The sequence below is a fragment of the Hippopotamus amphibius genome, chromosome 4 (genome assembly GCF_030028045.1).
Source record: "Hippopotamus amphibius kiboko isolate mHipAmp2 chromosome 4, mHipAmp2.hap2, whole genome shotgun sequence".
Classification (NCBI taxonomy): domain Eukaryota; kingdom Metazoa; phylum Chordata; class Mammalia; order Artiodactyla; family Hippopotamidae; genus Hippopotamus; species Hippopotamus amphibius.
This window is the reverse complement of record NC_080189.1, coordinates 85,125,261-85,145,659: the sequence shown is the minus strand read 5'-3', so window position 1 is coordinate 85,145,659 and position 20,399 is coordinate 85,125,261. Positions and strand designations below refer to the sequence as shown.

The 20,399-nt window shown below is 36.9% G+C and overlaps 1 protein-coding gene across 1 annotated transcript in view; it reads right to left on the bottom strand.

The window, feature by feature from the left end:
* COG5 (component of oligomeric golgi complex 5) overlaps positions 1–20,399 on the bottom strand; it is a 266,210-nt gene that overhangs the window by 56,496 nt on the left and 189,315 nt on the right. Inside the window, exons 12-14 of the mRNA XM_057733615.1 lie at positions 15,818–16,022; positions 8,244–8,405; positions 6,212–6,311 (exon numbers count right to left, since the gene is read on the bottom strand). Coding sequence (XP_057589598.1) covers positions 6,212–6,311; positions 8,244–8,405; positions 15,818–16,022 — 467 coding nt within the window. The remainder of the gene's footprint in view (positions 1–6,211; positions 6,312–8,243; positions 8,406–15,817; positions 16,023–20,399) is intronic.

Sequence of the window (20,399 nt, the reverse complement as noted above, 5' to 3'; positions counted from 1 at the left end):
CACAAACCAAACCAAACTCATGGATACAGAGAACAGACTGGTGGTTGCTAGAGGTGAGGGGTAAGGGGTGGGGGAAATGGGTGAAGATGGTCAAAAGGTACAAACCTTCAGTTACAAGATACAAGTAAGTCCGGGGATGTAATGTACAGTAGGGGGATTACAGCTAACAATACTGTATATCTGAAAGTTGCTAAAAGAGAAAATCTTAAAAGTTCTCATCCCAGGGAAAAAAGTTATGTTGTACACCTGAAATTAATCTAATGTGTTAATTATATCACGATACATATATACAAACATAAATATTTAAAAATTTTAATACACACTATTAGGATTCAAGTAGGGAGATTAGGCCGCTAGGAATTAAAAAGAAAAGTTCATGAACTCTCTTTTTCTGTTGCCAAGTTCCCAACTTGGCTTTGTGATAGATGGCATAATTGGCCCCAATCCTTCATCTCTTTCTGCATCCACATCCTTTGCTATTTAATACTGCACTGTGGCTGGGTTGCTTTGGTGAGCTAGACTTATGGGGCTGCTTTCTCTCTTATGCCTCTGCCTTCACTATTAGATCAAGCTCAGAATAGCCTGCTGCAGGATTAGAGGCATGAAGAACAGAGTATTAACTACGGTTAAAGTCAGCCTAGATCAGGAGCTAGCCTGCTCTGGAGTAAACCCAGCCAAAGTCAGCAAAGTCATCTAGCTGTCCCTCATCGGCCCCAAGACATATGAGCAATAAATGCTTACTGCATGCAACTCAGATTTTGTAGCTATTATACAACATTTTAGTGACAACAGTTCATACAGACTTTCCCAGACTTTAACTGACAAATGAATTTTTGACTTTCTCCTGTAGATATTTCCTAATTACAATAACCATCACTTGGCATTTCTCTGTGTCTTCACTATGGCCTACTGAATCTTAGCATGACCATTTTCTATTGACCAGGCACAGCCTCCAGAAAATCAAGCTCTTACAAGTCTGGGAAGTGAATCAGAAGGCTATCTTAAAGAAAAGAAGGAGTGATCCTAAAATAGTCCAACATAAGAAGAGAGGTATGAAAGAATGGAAAGCTGTCTAAAGAATCAAGAGGGTAGGTAACCCAAAGAGATCAGTGTATTCGTATTACAGCTAAAGAGCATTCGGTTGAAGAGAATCTACCAATGCATTTCCTCTGTGTGCGTGTAACATAAAAACGTTTCCAAGTGATTTCATATTTTAAAAAAATCTTTTACTTGAATGTTAATAACATAGGCTATTACCATATGATATTATATGGAGCAGTATCCAGGCAGGTGACATTTAAAATTTGCATTAAACAATCCTTTTAAAACTAAAAAAGTTAAACTCCTATGTTTCTATATTATCATTTAAATATCACACATGTTGGTTTTCTTTCATTATAAGAATATCAAGTCTCTAAACTACTTATTAATTATACCAAGAATAAAGTGTATATTTACAAAGCTTTTAAAAATCCCTACTGCCATCTACAGCTACTGACCTCATCATACACTGCTACTGACCTGCACTGAAGTTGAAACCTCCCCTTAAATGTCATTCCTATTATTGTTTCAGATGGTCTGCAATGTAATTAAATGCCACTCTACTTTTTCACAATTTATAACGTTTGACATTTATACTGATTCTATATGTCATTCTCAGAAACCATCAGATAATAGTTGTTACTAGAAAATGCCCTAACAATTTACCTTTTAAAAGGAATACATAATAGTATATTTGCATAAAATTTTGTTATCACAATAGTTCGTAACCCTATATATTATCAAGGTACCACAGTAATTCCCTTACATAATTATATTTTCTTTTTTTATTTTATTTTATTTTATTTTATTTTTTTGGGGGGGTACATCAGGTTCAATCATCTGTTTTTATACACATATCCCCGTATTCCCTCCCTTCCTTGACTCCCCCGCCTCGAGTCCCCCCGACCCCTTATATTTTCAAATTTTCTTTTAACATATAGAGAATGAGGAAAACACCAATTCAAACATGGGATAGTAAGGTCTAGTGATATTTTCTACTAAAGTTCACATTTCAGAACTATATCACCATTAAATAATCAATTTGTTCAATCATATAAAATTATGATCTATACATCTACAGGTGTGTGTGTATTTGGAACATAAAATTCTACTTGGTAAATTAATTATAACTTCACAGTTGCTGTCAAGACAAATGAGTAAGAATTTTTTTTTCTTTAAGAACTTTTATTGAGATGCAATTGACATACAATAAACTGTATATATTTAAAGTGTACAATCTGATATTTTTTTTCTTAGTAATATATATATGGCAATCCCAGTCTCCCAATTCATCCCACCCCAACCCCCACCCCCACACCCAGCTTTTCCCACTTGGTGTCCATATGTTTGTTCTCTACATCTGTCTCTATTTCTGCCTTGCAAACCGGTTGACTTAAGACAAATGAGTAAGAATTTTTAAATGAAGCCAGTCTGAAAAAACACTGATCTTATTTTCACAAAAGAGCACCTTGGAAGCCAATATTCACATGATGAATACTAAATTAAATATATGTTAAAGGAAGTAAACCCTCTGACTTATAACTCACCTGTGAGAATTCAAGATTAAATTCCTGTTATTACTAAATTAAATAACTAAACCATCTAACTATCTACTATCCTTGGAATGTTTGTATCCCCCCTGCCCAGTTTATATGCTGAAACCTAATACCCCAGGCGGTGGGAGTCTTCAAGGCAGCCGATTAGGTCATGAGGGCTGAGCACTCATGAATGGGATTAGTGCCCTTATGAAAGAGGCTTGAGAGGGCCCCCCTGCCCCTTCTACCCCGTGAGCTTACAGAAAAGACAGCCATCTATGAACCAGGAAAGGGGCTCTCACCAAATACCGAATCTGCTGATGCCTTGATCTTGGACTTGCTAGCGTCCAGAACTGTGAGAAATAAACTGCTGTTGTTTATAAGTCACCCAGTTTCTGGCCTGAATGGAGTAAGACACTATTCATTAAGAATAAAAAAGTAAACTATGACATGTAAATATACTATGCACGTATTAAAATAGCAGATATAGATCTCTATGTTACACTGTAAAGTGAGTAAGTAAATCACAAAACAGTACTACTTATCTTAAGCAAAAAAGAAAGATGTATTTGTGTTGTGGTACAAAAGAGTTTAAAAGCTTGGTCTAGACTTAAATCAGAGTTTGAATGCTAGTTTCAAGCCTTGCTAACTGGCACTGCACTTTTAGCAGTCTATATTGGGCATGCTACTAAGCTCTCTCGGCCTCAATTTCCACATTTTGTAGTGGCGGATACTGACACTTCCATTTCAAGGGCTGTTGTGAAATATCTGAGATGATACACTTTAATGGATTGGCACAATCCAAGCTACTATAGATGTTTAATAATAGTAGTTACTTTTATGGCCCTATCCTAACCTTAAAAAATGAATTCTCTGGTACCATTTACGAGTAAGAAAAAAGAATGTAAGGATTTGTCCCTTATAGAGCTTTAGGCTTTTATGACACAAAACTTTGGTGATTAATAACAAAGAAGACTTAGAAAAAAATAATATGTGCAATGATAAAATAATTTCAGATTATTATAAGCAAATATATATACTATGAATATAACTCATATGTGTTGTATTCTACTATATCCTAAAACATTAAAATAATAAGGTTGAAAAGAAACAATATATAGTTTTTTTAAGCATGTGAAAGAATATCTGAAAACACAGTGAATTTAGATGGTCCACAGAAAGGATCAACTCGAGAAATCCTTTTATGATCCTTTCTCCTGATGTGAACTAAAACTATAGTTAAGCATACTAAAATGTTCCAATAGCCAAGAAACTTCCAAAACTAACCTTTAGGAAAATAAACTTAGGGTTCTGGAAAGCTGCTCATTCTACATTTCAAGTTTTGTATTTTCAACTCACCCTTCTAAAAAACACGTTGTTAAAATTCTAGCTTTCCTTTATCTCACAGCTTAAACATTCATTAATGATCTGATTTCTGTCACTTTTCAACCTTGTATACTTGAGACTTAAATATCTCACCTATCAAAAGAATTCTCTATTTATAGGCTTAGTTATATCAAACTGCAAGTCAACATTTTCACTTACAGAGTAGATATTCTACTTTAAAATGTGTTTCAATCTTTCTCCCACTAAAGATTTAATACTTGGCTGTTTTCCTCTAAATGTTTTCAGTGAAATAATTATAAAGGAAAAGGAATAGGGTAAGATCAAAGAAGAAAACTTGTCAAATTTAAAAACATAGAGGAGTGGCAGAAATACTGCTATTAATAGCCAAAAAATAAGAGATGAACATTAAAATGTTACTTTTCATTACTCAATAATATTTAAAATAATAAACACCTGATGCTCTTTGTACTGTTATTTAATGTTTAGGCTTTCTTTAAAAATTAAAATGAAAGTAGAAAAGTAAAATTACCTTAAAAAAATTCACTAAAAAACAACTTAAGTCAGTGACTTTCTGTTACTCTTTAGCATTGGATGGTGGGCCTGAGTAATTTACGGTCACAGACTATTTGACCAACAGTATCAATTAATCAAATGTTTCTGATACATTTTAATTTTGTTAAAGCCTTTTGCCATTACTGCCTTAACTTAAGTCACATGTTACATTTACCACTGCTCCCACATGACACAGAAAAGTGAAATATTTTCTATACATATGCTGGCTCTTCTTTATAATGCTGTCTTCAGGTGGGACCATCTCATAAGGATATTTTTTTCCTGACACTTTCAGTAATTACACTGAACTCTACTGGATATAATACCAAATTTCATTTATAGCAATAAACGATGTTTTTAAAAGTAATAAACATCATAATAAAGCTTCTATGAAAGAAAGTTTGAGAGAAAAATTAGTCATCTAATTACCTACAAAGAGCTTCTATGGTCTCTGTAGGACCAGTTTTCAATAAACAAAGTTTAAAAAAAGATGCTTCTAAATTATTTATCAAGGCTGCAAGAATAATTGAATAGAAAACAGCACCATATTAATATGCAAACACAATGGGACCATCCATTGGAAGTGAAAGCAGGAAACCTCGTGAAATGACTGTTACCACCAAGGAACATTTTATACAAATTCTTTCAGTTCAATTTGTTACCAACCTACCCTAAAAATTATTCTAAAACCAACTAGAACTACTAGGATTTGGGTAAAGCCAGATTACAGTTGTCTCTTGAACAACACAGGTTTGACCTGGGAGGGTCCACTTACATGCAGATAATTTTCAGTAGTAAACACTGCAGTATTACATGATCCACAGTTGGCTGAATCCACTGCTACGGAAGGAATGATAAGGAGAAACCACACATACAGAGGGCTGACTATCAATTACATATGGATTTTTGATGGCAGGGAGGGTAGGTGCTCCTAACCCCCAAGTTGTTCAAGGGTCAACTGTACTTCATTTTATGATGTTTCAATTGGAGCAGTCAGTAAGGCCAAACAAACAAAAAATATGTTTGGCTATCCCTATAACGACAGTAGAGATACCAGATTTTGGCACATTCTCTAAAATTAGTCCATCGATGACAAAGACATACTAGAGTCTTATTCCTTGGATTTCAGTTAGCATATGTACCTACTAGTTAAATATGTATGCTTAACTTTAGTACAGACAGTTAAGATTATGACTCAGTCATGTAGCTATTATTTTAAATATATGCAAACAGCTGCTCAAATAGAGTAATTTTGGAGTTAAACTTCCATGGTCTAGGGTTAGAACCTTTAGAAAGCAAATCAACATTTTTCTTTTACATTTTTAAGCACTTCACCTCCTCTGATCATTTTCTAATAGTTCAAGTCAATTTCACACTAGGTAACAGCACATGAATGATAACTGAAGTGAGTGGTCACATGACAGGAAATTTGATCAGTTTGAAATAATTATACTTAAAAATATGCATAATTTAGCCCATAAAGTAGTACATGCATTTTTTAAGAAGTCTTATAAAACCTGCCTGCATTTCATAAGTCTAACAATGGTAGGAGCACCATTTTTTAATAGAGGCCATTTTTTCCCGGTTTAAATTCATAAGAAAGTTCCAAAAACTCACTGTAAAATTTTCCAGTAAATTAATATTCAGTCAATTCAATATTTATAATTAGTCAAGTATTGTATAATTAGTAATTTTAAACAAAATCATGAAAGTTTACAGAAGGGATTATCACTTACCAGCTGCTCTGATTTTACACCATACAACTGGATGGTCTTTGCCACATTTTTTGACACAGCTAATGTGAGGTTTGCATCAACAGCAGCTACATTTAGTTCACTGAAGAAAACAAAGACAGACTTTAATTATTAGCAACTTAGTTTATCAAAGTAAAGAGCAACATATAAACCTAAACCCAATAAACAATGTGGTGATTCTTTTTACAGATTTCAGTGGTTGCCTCCAAGAACTGATTGCATTATTTCATTTTCCCAAATAAATTCTGCATTAGGAAAAAGTGCTCTGAGATGGTTTGGTTAATGACCAGTTTCTCATTAATAAAAGCATGTCATGTGTGGGTTCAGGCTGTGATTAAGAGAGTAAACTGTGTACAGATTTTTCAAGTAGCACTCTCGTTAATACTAATAAGTGCAATTACAGACACTGCATATCACAGACATCTGCAAGGAAATGACAGCTCCTGAATGGAAATGATGACCTTGGATGGACAAAAGCTAAAAATATAAATTACACAATACATAAAGATAGTTTCTGCAGAAATTATACCAATTCATGCTATTTTAATAGAGTAGTTTTTTAAATATATCAAAAGCATAATAAGAATTAGAAATTTTAAAAATTTGGATTTTTAAAGTATTTCTTTGTCATGCTTATTTTCAGCCTTAACACTGGATTAATTGGGACATTCGAGCTGATTGCAAAAAAAAACAAAAACAAAAAGTATTTACAAAGACCATGGAAAGTATATTAGGAGTTAAAAACTGCATGAAAATGCATATACAAGTAGAAAGCAAAAAAAGTAATTATTGTCTCTGAAGTAGCAGAATAAATCTTGGCACTTATCAGACCCCCTTTATGAAGAAAGTGAAGGACTTTAAAACATGAGTGCTTATTATGTGCAACAAAAATGCCCTTTTGTGTGACAGTAAGACACAATTTTACTAATGTTCACTTTCACATTCTATTAAACAAGGCATAACTACGTTTCTTCAAGTCCCACCTTACAACTGATCATAGCATTGTCAAGCTGCACAGGGGGATGGATGGGAGAGATACCTCTTTAATATCTCCATAAACGGGGGAAAGAGATCAAGTTGAATCCATGACCAGTTTTGTCACTACCATATGAAACAAATAATGGAGAAATAAGAGTATAAAAATCTAGAGTCAGGATTTTGGAAAGTCAAGATAACTGTGGAGAGACTTAGGATCAAGATGCTGGGCAATTTTGATGCTGTATAGACAGAAATGCATATTATACCTGTAGCTTTTCAGTCTTACTCCCACATGCCTCAGAATCACCATCTTCAAATTTGTAACTGAAAAGAATCTAGACTTCTATACCTTGGTCCTATATTGCCTAACTACTATTTTTACTCCTCAAAATGTTCACCTGTAAATGTATAAACCTACTTTTATGACAACTTGTTAGAATGACAGGAACTGAGATAGTCTCAACTGCAGATTAACCTGGATGACCTTAAAATGTCTAAAGGCAACAGTATGATTACACTGTCTGCAAGCATTCAGGTGGCACCCCTGCTACGATCTCTTCCCTTTTGAGTTTTAAAAGCTGTCACATTCACTTAGAAAGCTTAAAAGAGCAAACACGAGTAGAGAAATCAGGGTTATAGTCCTTGTATGCCATGAAGTACTTTCTGGATTTAAGATAGAAAAAACATTAATCTCCATGCTTTCACTTTTCAATTTGTAAAATTATCTTTATATTTACTTTCCTATGTAATATTAGAAATTTACTATGGCATAAAGAATTAGGTTAGTTTACTCTGTATCCCTGACAAGATACAGAATAATTATAATTGACTATTTTTAGACTGTATTTAAATGGTTTTATTAATTGGAATCTCAAGTAGTCACTACATGTGCACTCATTCACTGCAAAACTCTTGATTTAATTGCCAGACTAACTACTTGAATAATTTGAGATAAATTTAAAAGGTACTGCCATTATAACATCACTAACCAATGTGGCAGACACTGTATGGCAAGCCATTATATAAAAATACATACCTTGCTATAGTTTTAATAATACCTTCAAGTTCATCGGCAGAAGGAGGGTTACGACCACCAGGGGGAAAAACCAAGTTGATAGGATCAAAGAGTCGAGATAAGGATTTTGATAGGTAAGCAGCCTCATAGGGTTGTAGTGAGTCTTTCAAAGCCTTTTCTGGACTGTGGGAACAAAGTTTACTAGAAATGAACTTAAATTATACAAAATTAAATGCTATTGCATCATTATTATTACTGTAAATGCCTTTCTTAAAAACAATTCTCATATAAAATGTAACTATTTGAAGAAAAGAAAAAATTTTGTTTAAAAACATATAAATATATTTACATATATTCCATAATTAAATGCTTGTTAAGAACTAAACACTTTAATTTACACATAATTCCTGGGTATAAATGTAATATAATATGCACCAGGACCTACTGTAGTAAGTTTGCTGCTTGAAACCACAAGAGTAAAATCTTATTAATTCTAATGGGGCCACGCCTTCACTTAGCATGTTTCTATAGCATATACAAGAGAGGCAAGTCTGCAGAGACCTGCTCCCACCGGCTCAACCCTATTCACACACAGCGGCCCTCTCATAAGCTCAGTGTCTGAGACCGAAGTATACCAGTGGCGGTTTTCATCAGCCTTCTGATGCCAAAACAAGAATGAGGACAAACTAAGAAGTGTTTGTGCAAGTCCCGCAATCACACAAATACTGCCAGTTGGAGTTCTAAATTAATCTGCTTTACAACACTCTTCACAAACTAAAATTTAGCCTACTAAACACTTCTGTCCTCCTCAGTCCTCCCATGTCTTCAGTTACTTCTGTCAGTTCTCATGTCAGAAGGTTGTCCAGCTACTGGGTCTTATATTTTACCTCTGACAATTACTATCAAATGTCTATAACCACATAATTAACTTTGTATCTTCTCACATCACCCCTGTTTATGATCCTTCTATTGGCCTTTCCATTATCTTACACACACACACACACACACACACACACACACACCAGCCAAGTCCCCCTTCATCCTAAATGTTCACTTTGAAAACATCTGACCTCTCCTTCAGGTATAGGAATAGGAAACTTGGTTTTCCCCTTTTCCACTCTTGCTGGTCAACTGACAAGACCTAGAGGTCAGAATACTCTTGGCTCCTACATCATAATTCCATAGTTATCTCTTAACACTTTCTCATTCAATAAGTATTTCACTCAACACATAGTTCCTGAGAATACTATGTATCAGCCCTTGCTAAATGCTGGGAAGATAGAGAAGAAATTACAGTCCAGTGAAGAAGCGTGCAGGTAAAGCGCTAACTATAATAACTTCTATGATAGATGAGGAAAGACCACAATGGGAACAGCATCTAAATCTGTCTGAGGCAACCCTCTACTGAAGTCCACGCCAGCTATTTAAATGTCTTCCCTATTTTTGCTCTGGTCATTTACTGACCTTAAGAAGCCTCTTCCCTCTTCTGCAGAGATTTCACTGAATTATAAGTACTAACATTCTTCCTGTTCTCCAAGGATCCTTCTAGAAGGTCCTGCAGCTCTACTCTAGCAACAAAGCTGCCACGGTCCGGCTGGCTGTCTGCCAGCAGCAGCTCTGCAAGCAGCTCACACGGGAGAAGAAGCTCTAAGCCAACGTGTTTCAGAGGCCGGCTGAGGAGAGCAAGGCCAAGGCCACGGTCACTGCAAGAGACCAGGCCACTGACAGAGAGATGAAGGCCCTGCAGAATGATGCGGCAGGGGGCCAGCCACAGGTGGAGGCAGAAGCACAGCCTTGCCCCAGCACTGCTCCTGCGGCTGCCTGCCTCTCCTGCTCCCTACCTTACTCTACCCTGTTAGTTTTGGAAAAACTGAAGAATTTGGAGGGGGGTAAAAAAAGGATCCTTAGTGATTACCACATCAAAACAGACCACTTTTCTAAAGCCTGTGCTGTACTAGAAGTCTACTCTTCTCCTAGCTTTGCTATGGAGCGCCCATATTTGAGTCATCATTTTGAACTGCTCTACCTCTAAGGTCTCCAAGCTGGAAGACAATTTTCCACACCTCCACTTGCCCCTATCTCCTTCCTGCCTACAAATTCTCTTAAATGTCTACAATTTGCCAGGTACTTCCTAGATGCAGGAAATGTAGCAATGAAGTCAGTTTAAAACAAAACAAAACAAAACAAAACAAAACAAAACAAAACAAAACTCCTGGTCCTCTTAAAGAGACTTTTGAGAACACTACATTGTAAATCAACTATACTCCAATAAAAATTAATTTAAAAAAAGGGACTTCTGAGAGACACACACAAAAAAAGAAATAAAAATTTTAAATGAGTTAACTATGGAATACAATGGAGAGTAAAAAATTCTAAGGAAAAAAGGAAGCAAGGAAGCCAGAAAGAGTTTTTTTTTTTTTTTTAAATCCAATTTTAGATAGGGTGAAGCAAGGAAAAGCTTCCTGAGAAGATGAGGGAAAAGAGGAGCAAGTTATATGGATTTCCAGGGTAGGTGCTTTCTATAAGGAGAGAACAGCAAGTGCAAAGGCCCTGAGAAGAAACCACACCTGGCTGTGTTTGCCAAAAAGTTAGAGGAGCAGAGCACTTAAGTGAGAGGAGAGCAGTACAAGATGAGGTCTAAGAGAAAACGGATGGAACAAATCATGCTGGGCTTTGTATATCAATGAAAGTGTTAGATTTTACTCCAAAGAGCTTGCTCCTTGACCCTACTGTGATCAGTGCTACACAACCCTTTCCTACACTCATCCTCCATCAGCCCACCATTTCAAGCTGCTCTCATTAGCATCCTGATTTTTCTAATTTATTTTCCTCTCAAGGCTCTTCCGAAGAAAATCTCATTTAGATGGTCTCTATATCTGCTGCTAAGCTTCCCAAATATTGCAGAGAAAAAGTAAACTGTTTCTACTAAATGTTTTTACAAATTCCTTAACTCCAAGAGACCTAAGTTCAAGGTATTAAAACTCTACTTTTGCGGCTCTTCACTCTCTACAGCTGACCATCTGCCTCTATTTTACACTAAGACCAAAACCACTGGCAATAATCTTTATCAACCTGCTACCAGCTTTTTTTCCCTTTGTAACTTCATCTACCCTCAGTGACTGTCCTCTTATCCCAAAGAGTAGCTTTCTTCCTTTGTTCATAACAAAACCTCACAGAAGAACTGAACCTACCCCCTTCTTTCCCATTCTCTCTTTTTTAAAAACTGCTTTATCAAGATCTAATTTACATTCAATTCAACCATTTAAAATGTATAATTCAATGGTTTTCAGTCCATCACCACGCTCAATCTTAGAACACTTTTATCACCTTCAAAAGAAACCTCATACCCTTTATCCCCTGCACCCCACCCCCCAGCCCTAAGCAACCACTAATATGTTTTATATCTCTATATACTTCACTATTCTTAACTTTCATATGAATAGGATCATATAATGGTGTATGGGTTTTATATCTGGCTGTTTTCACTTAGCATACTGTTTTCAAGGTTCAGTCATGTTGTAACGTTTGTCAGTACTTCATTCCTTCATTCATGTGTGGATATATCACATTTGGTTACCCATTCATCTGCTGATGGACATCTGGGTTGTTTCCATCTTTTGGCGATTATGAATGCTGCTATAAACATTCATGACAAATTTGTGTGTGAACATATTTTTTTAAATGTGCTTAATATGCTTTGTTTTTATTGTGATAAAATATACATAACATGTGGGCGCCGTGCACAATAAGGAGGCACCCACGTGTTGATCTCATCTGTCTGAGACTTCGCATCAGCTACCTGGCAGCTGAGGGCAGGATGAGAAATGCTGCGGTTCTGCTGCTCTTAGGAAGAAAGCCCTCCAGTTTGGAGTGACGGGAGAGGGAGCCCTTTGTTCTCGGCGTCACAGTCCTGAGTGGAGCCTATGCCTTGTAGAGCTGGGAAGAGGGAGAGGGAAACAACAGCCTTGGTTCTAATATCACGGGCTCTTATGGAATTCTTTCCAGTGAATTTTCATAGACTTTCTTGTGTCAATGATTTTTCATTTGCTGTTTGCTTTTAAAACCATTTGCAGAGGCTTTAAACTGTTTCGTTTTTAATAGTTTCCACCAGATTCACTGGGGGGTGGGTCAGCAGAGTGGGGAATGCTGTCATCCCAGAAGTCAATCTCCTCCTACTCTGTCTTTCGTCAATTCTAATAATACTTTTGTATCCACCATGCCACATCTAGGCCTTGAACAACGTTATTTTGCTATATCAGGAGGTCAATTCTCAGTCCTAAGCTTCTTCAGCTTTTCAATAGCATGTGACACAGTTAACCATTCCTCCTTTGACTTAAATGAACTCATTCTTTAGGGTTCCACACAACTTTCAGTTTTCCTCCTACCTCACCTTTTTTTTTTTTTTTTTTTCTGTCTCAGTCTTGCAGGCTGCCACCCCTCTGCACAATCTATAAATTTTGGAGTGCATATCTCGGGCCAAAGTTCCCTTTTCTCTTTATATACATCTTCCCTATGGAATCTCCTCCAATCCCATGATTTTTAAAGATTTTCATACTGATGACTCTCAAATGTGTATTTCTAGCCCTCATTCACATTCAACTACCCTTTCAACAACTCTCTAACAACTTGATTTGCATCTCTCATTCAATGGTTTCAAAAGAAAAACCTTAATTCAACACTACTTGATGGGGCATTCCCTGGCAGTGCAGTGGTTAGGACTCCACGCTCTTACTGCGGAGGGCCTGGGTTCCATCCCTGGTCGGGGAACTAAAATCCCACCAGCCGCCGTGCCATGGTCAAAAACCTCCACAAACAAACAAAAACAAAACAAAACAAAACAAAAAAAAAACACTACTCAATGAAACAATGTCTTCCAACCATTAGTCTTCTCCCAAATTGTCCACATATATCCTTGATTCTTCTTCTCCTCTCGAATGTGATCTACCAGCAAGTTCTACTGGCTTGCCCTCTAAACTGTATCTCGAATCAATCTGACCAGTTCTCACCATCTCATCCACTCATCCTACTTCAAGCCATTATCAGTTCTTGTCTGGATAAACAAAATAGCTTCCGTTTCCCGCTTCTCTTTCCTTGTGGTGACGCTCCCCCTTAGTTACCCACAAAGAAGCCAGCATGCTAATTTTTAAATGTTTATCAGTTCATATCATTCCTCTGTTTAAAAGTAATGGTTTCCACTGTTTTGAATAAAACCCAAACCCCACATCATGGTGGATAAAGCCCTACGTGATCTTACATTTCCCCTCCTCTCTAACCCAATTTTTTACCCCCTATTCTTCCTCCTTGTGTTCCAGCTTTCTATTCCTCAACCTCCCCATCTTAATTTTCTCAAAGACTCTAAATTTGAGAAAGGCTCTTCTCTCTGCCTGCAAAAATCTTACTCCAAATCTTCCATGGCTGATTTTTGCACATTAGATCTTGGGCCAGATATTACCTTTTCACAGAGGTCTTCCGTGACCACCCTGCATGACACTCTATCATGTTATCTTGTTTTATTTTCTTCATAGCAAGAACAGCTCTCAGGGACTTTCTCGGTGGTGCTGTGGTTAAGAATCCGCCTGCCAATGCAGGGGACACGGGTTTGAGCCCTGGCTCAGGAAGATCCCACATGCCATGGAACAAGTGAGCCCGTGTGCCACAACTACTGAGCCTGCACTACAGAGCCCATGAGCCACAACAACGGACCCCATGTGCCACAACTACTGAAGCCCATGCATCTAGATCCTGTGCTCCACAATAAGAGAAGCCACCGCACCGAGAAGCCCACGCACCACATCGAAGAGTAGCCCCCACTCGCTGCAACTAGAGAAAGCCCGCACACAACAACAAAGACCCAGTTCAGCCAATAAATTAATTAATTAATTAAAAAAAAAAAAGAAGAAGAACAGCTCTCAAAAATTCAGTATGAATACTCAATGACGAAAAATGCTAACCTGGTTATTTGTGCCTTGATTCTATTAAGATTTTTCTAAGGTCTTGTTCCATTCATTACCGCTTTTCTTCTCTTTCTCTCTCCACTGGCTACTTCTAACTATAAACACTCCCAGCTTTCCCACTATCATTAAAAACAACAACAAAAAAACTTCCCTTTGGCTCAGCTACCATGGTCAAATTTATGTTTGCTTCTCTACCTCACATCTCAAAAGAATATATAAATCATATTGTGTTTCCTTATTATCCTCATTATTTTTTGGTTTCTTAGAAGATAGGTCATAAATCTTCTTCCCCACCAACTCCTTACTGAAGTTAGTCTCCAAAACGTGACAGTGATGTCTCACTAGTCAAAGCATAGTGGTTTCTTCACTCTGATTTTTTTCTTTACATTGAATTTACTGCCTTTACTCATTCCCATGAGTAACATATGCTCATTTTAAAAAAAGCAGGAAATACAAAATAAAAACTCTACCTCTTGGAGATAAAACACTCTTACCTATTGCTATGTATATTTCCAGAGCTTTTCAGTGTCAAGCTTATGAATTTAAGAAACTAAGCCAGAAATACAATGATACTATATATGCTATTTCATATACTTAAAAAAACCCTTAATATGTTGAAGATCAACAGATATGAGCTCAGTCCTCTTGTCCCCTCTTCCATTAGTCCTTATCTAATCTCCATGTTCAGCGTGGAAGAGTAACTGAAGAGAACAATGTCTCCTTCTATCATTCCAGCCTACCCTTACACCACTTGCTTTGCCAGTCAAAACTTCTACATCCTGTATTTTACCAGTCAGAACTTCTTACTACAGTGGATGCAATTCAACTATAAGTACTCAGAAAAAAAAAAAATTTAAAGAGAAACAAACATTAAAATAGCACTCATAAATCTATCTAACATTTCTTACAAGGTCAGTGATAGAACCTGTTGTTACTTGAGTCAGTCTCATCACAATAAATGATCCTAGTGTTTAAAGATGGTGTGCAAGCCAATCAATTGATTTGCTGCTCAAAGAGAAATCTGAAAACAATACTCTTTTTCAATTCAGGAGGAAAGCTGGCTGGTTTAAACTTATTGAGATGGTACAATTTTTCTGATGTGGCTTATAAATATGGCTACATATACTGTACTTCATGAATAATCTAAGAGATTTTCAGGTTTAATTTTGACTGTACTTAATTTTTTACACCAGATTGAGAATCTATCCCGGCATAAGATTTATTTCCGCTATAGTCCCTGAACACTTCAGTTCCTTTTATATCACCTTTGTGTGATATAAACACCAGTTCCTTTTATATCACATTGATGCCAGCATCAATAATGATGCTGTCTGATGTAATTACAGGTATCTTGTAATATTAATTAAAAGATAATGACCACATATGCTCATCTCTTAGCTTCTATTCATCTTACTTGGTGATATACTTTAGAACAAATTTTAGTTAGGAACCAGGCTGCTCAACTAAGGATAAAGTTCAACTTCTTCAGTTAAAAGTGTTGTGAACTGTTTTAAGGTAAATAAATATAAAATCATTACAAATATTCAGAAAGGTTAGCGTTTTCCCGATTTCTAACTTATAATAACCAGAAAAGACAAAATCCTTAACATGCCAACAAACAGTTTGATTAAACAAACATACTCATAGTCTGGCTTTTTTGGTATGAATACATCTTGTGTATCATCTTCCATGTGTTGTAAGTCAGCATAGAGGTCTGCAATGCCACTTGGATTAAAATTTGCTTGAATACTTTGGCTGTATTGTTGAAGACGCTTCCATAAGTCATTATAAAGACGCAATAATTTTGGATATTCTCCTTCAAATGCCTGTTTCAAAAACATAGAAGCTGCCAAACAAAACAATAAAATGGATTAGATAAATGATAAAACAATAAAATGCAGCAAACAAAAATTTCTTTTGTATGTGAAGATGGTGCCAGAAATAGCCTATACTACAGGACAAACCAAAGATGTGTTCTAATAAGGCCTTTCAAAATAATGCCAGTAACAGTAATTTTCCTTCCAGACTATTAACGTATTTGATATGTGGACCATATATTTTGAAACTTAATCTATAGGGAAATAGACAAATCGACAATTACAGTTGAAGATTTTAATTCTTTCAATAACTGATAAAATAAGTACATAAAAATCAGTAAGCATAAAAAAAACCCCTACACACCACTACCCCAAACTTACTTGACATTTATAGAATACTTTATCCAAAACAGCAAAGCAGCCATTATTTTCAAGTGCACAAGAAGCATTTACCAAAACTGACAATTTCTGATGCCAAGAAACAGTCTGAATAAATTTAAAAGGTTTCAAGTCATACAAAATGTGAAAACCAAAATAGTTTTAGATTAGAAATCAGTAACAGAAATATTTTTAAAATCCTGGATAAATACTCAGAAGTGGAACTGCTGGATCAGTTCTGTTTTTAATTTTTTGAGGAACCCCCATACTGTCTTTCCTTGTGGCTGCATCAATTTACATTCCCACCCTTTTCTCCACAATCCCATCAACACTTGTTTCCTGTCTTTTTGATACTAGCCATTCTAACAGGTGTGAGATTATATCTCACTGTGGTTTTGATTTGCATTTTGCTGATGATTAGTGCTGTTGAGCATTTTTTCACATACCTGTTAGCCATCTGTGTGCTGTCCTTGGAAAAATGTCTACTCAGATCCTCTGCCCATTTTTTAACTCGATAGTTTGATTTTTTTTTTTTGCTATGAGTTGTGTGAGTTCTACATATATTTTACATATTAACCCTCTGTCAGGTATATGATTTACAAATATCTTTTCCCATTCAATTGGCTACCCTTTCATTTTGTTGATGATTTCCTTTGCTGTGCAGAAGCTTTTTTGTTTGATATAGTCCCACTTGTTTATTTTTCCTTTTGTTGCCTTTGCTTTTGGAGTAAAATTCAAAAAAAATCACAGTGAGATTTGACTATATACCTGTTAGAATGGCAAAAATTAAAAAAAAAAAATCAAATGTTGGTGAGGATAGAGGAACTGAAACTTTTGTATACTGCTGGTAGAATGGAAAAACTGTATTATCATTTTGCAAAGGAGTCTGGCACTTTCTTAAACTGTTAAAGATATACCCACCATATGGTCAAACTATTCCTCTTCTACATGTTTATCCAATAGAAATAAAAGTATATGTCCATATACAGACTAATAATGAACATTCAAAGCACCTTTATTTGTAATAGCCCCAAACTGGAAACAACCCAAATGTCCATCAACAAGTGAATGCACACACAAACTACAGTATATCTGCACAATGGAATATCATCCAGAAGCAAGTACACATCACAATATGGATGAATCTAAAAACAGTCATGCTGCATGAAAGCCAAATAAGAACATGTAACACATGCTGTATCACTCAATGTGTACACAGCACCAGGAAAGGTAAATCAATACACAGTGACAAAGAGCTGGTAGGAATCTGCCTGGGGAAGAAGAAAGGAGATGGCAGGGAAAGGAATTACAAAGGAGTACTTAGAAACTTCTGCAGGTGACAAATACATTCATTGATCTTAATTGTTGTGATGCTTTCATGGGTGAGCATATATGTCAAAACTTACCAAACTGTACACTTTAATTATGTTCAGTTTATTGTATACCAATTATACTCTAGTAAAACTGTTTAAAAAAAAAAATCTTAGAGGGGACTTCTGTGAAATCCCTCCTTGCCGATGAAGAAGCCGCTCACCATGGCCCTGAGTGTCCACACACATTCTTGTAGGGTATGTCAATAATGTGAGGCCCTGGTTGCTCTTTATCCAGGCCATTCATCGAGTTTGCATTTGTGGCAAGCAACCCTGAAACAGGAGGTAACTTCGCCCTGCACACAAAGAGCAGGCTTGCTTATTGCTTACGGCAAAAGCTGTAGATTCTTTAAGCTTAAAGTTCTCACTCATGACACAAACTCACAGCATAGGTACCATTCATGTGGGCCCAAACTGTGTCTCCCCAGGCGACCTGGACACATGGGGAACCAATGTACAAATACGCCGATACTCACGAGGCTTGCTGCGCTGTGAGTAATAAAGTCCTGCTCTGACCCAGGAGTCTCATGTCTTCTAACAATATTCGGAACACTCTGGCAGGCTAGCCTTTTTAAATAAGTAGGGTTAAAATCTCAGCTCCTTCAGAGTTCTTGAACTTCTCTAATCTAAATCATATTCCTTTCGTTATACTCTCATAGCAATCTGTTCTATGCTGTCTTTGCATTTACCACAACTTCTAGTTTTGTTTGTTTAAGGTATGTTTCCCCAACTTGACCATAAAATCCATGAGGACAAGGAAAATACTTGTTTTCTTCAATGCATATTTGGTACTTAACACAGTGCCTGAAATAGTGGAAATTAAGTAAATATTTCTTAATGATAGAATAAACCAAGTTTTGCTTTTTAGTGGACAGTATACTCACTGTCATAGAAATCTTATCTGTACAGAACAAATCTCTAGTTTGCCGAGACCAGCTCGGCGACTTGAGGTGAGTGACGGGTGCCGCAAGCTTGAAGAAGACACAGACACAGACTGAAGAGAAAAGTGGGACCGGGGGGCTCAAGACCTCTCGGATCAAGAGCCCTGCTGACTCATCCCAGGTTGCTTTTATTGAGTTCGTGGGCTAACATTCTCAGGTTACACCCATAAACAATCAAGGGCCTCACATGACTGAGGCAATTATCTTTGTTTGCTTCCTGGGTCCGAGTTGAGCAGGTGTGGATTTGAGCTGGGGGTGGAGAGCAAAACAGCCCTGGGGGCAGGAGACCTCTCTCAAAAGGATTAAGGGTCTGTGCCCCACCCGTGTTGGCCCCTCTGCGACTGTGCCTGTCTTAGGTTGTTCCTCCCTTGAGGAATCTTACCCGTCTCTGGCTAACCAGTCATCCTCCAGGGCCAAACACGGTGATATAAGGAAGGTTCTATGCACCACCCCTGTTGGCCCCTCTGCGGCTGTGCCTGTCTTAGGTTGTTCCTCCTCTGAGGAATCTTACCCGTCTTTGGCTAACCAGCCATCCCTCAGGACCAAACAGGGTGATATTAGTCTCCACGCCCTGCACCCTCAGCTCCTCCACTGCTCAAGCAGGACATTCTGAATCCCATCGCTCGGCCCACATACTTCAACATTTTCAAGGTTTTCAAAAAGGTTCCCGAATGTCTTCCCACACTAGTTGAGGGTTTCAGAGAGCCAATCTTTGACTATATTATCTCAGTAAATGTGATTGACGAATCAATTCTAAGTTACTTATGTCAAATATATGTGGAGCTTACAAATAAATATTGTGTTTAAATCCTGAAGCTAAATTCTACCTTACTTTCTTTTATAAGTGGTTACCAAGTGTTCACATCAATTACCTATAAACTTGATTATAATCAATTATTTATTTGATAAATGTCTGTAGAACACACACTGCACATCTTAATAATCTAACAAATCACTTACAGATAGAAAATGACAGGTTACTAATTCCCAGTTACTTAGTAATTCATTACTCAGAGTATGCCCTTATGCGAGCAACTGTTCTTTTTGAGCAGTAACTAGTGGTGCCAACACAGACACTGACATGGAGATGAAATTCATCTTTATTCCAGTATCTTCTTTTATGAGGATTTCTTCATAGCAATGAACACTATAAGAAATTATTCATTAGTTTGTGTGGACTGTGTTCCTCCTTTAGAATGCAAGTTTAATGAGAACAGGAATATTATTTGACTTGTCCGCGTATTTCCTTTACCTAGAACAACACCAGACATTGAATTACTGAATGAACAAACCAACTGAGAAAAGAATGAAGGGGGTCTAGGTATGGAATTAAATCATTTCCCCAGATTCTAATAGTCTAGACTTAAATTGCCTCACTACTCCCAGACCCCCTGGTTCAACCCTGATGTTTACTTAATCCCAGACCGACAGCACTCACAGCTCTTGCCTTAGTCTCGACTAGCTGTGCTATATCTCAGCCTATATACATGCTTCTGCCACTGCATCTCCCTGTGTGAAGACTGAACACCTCATCTCTTGGCCACTGACTAGGGTCCTGACGAAGAATGGACATTGCTCCTTCAAAGTCCCAGCAACCTTCAGACAACCAAATTCTGGTCAGTATAAAAACTGGAAGGTAGACTTATTCACTCAAAAAATATTTTCTGGGACGTCCCTGGTGACGCAGTGGTTAAGAATCCGCCTGTCGTTTATTGTC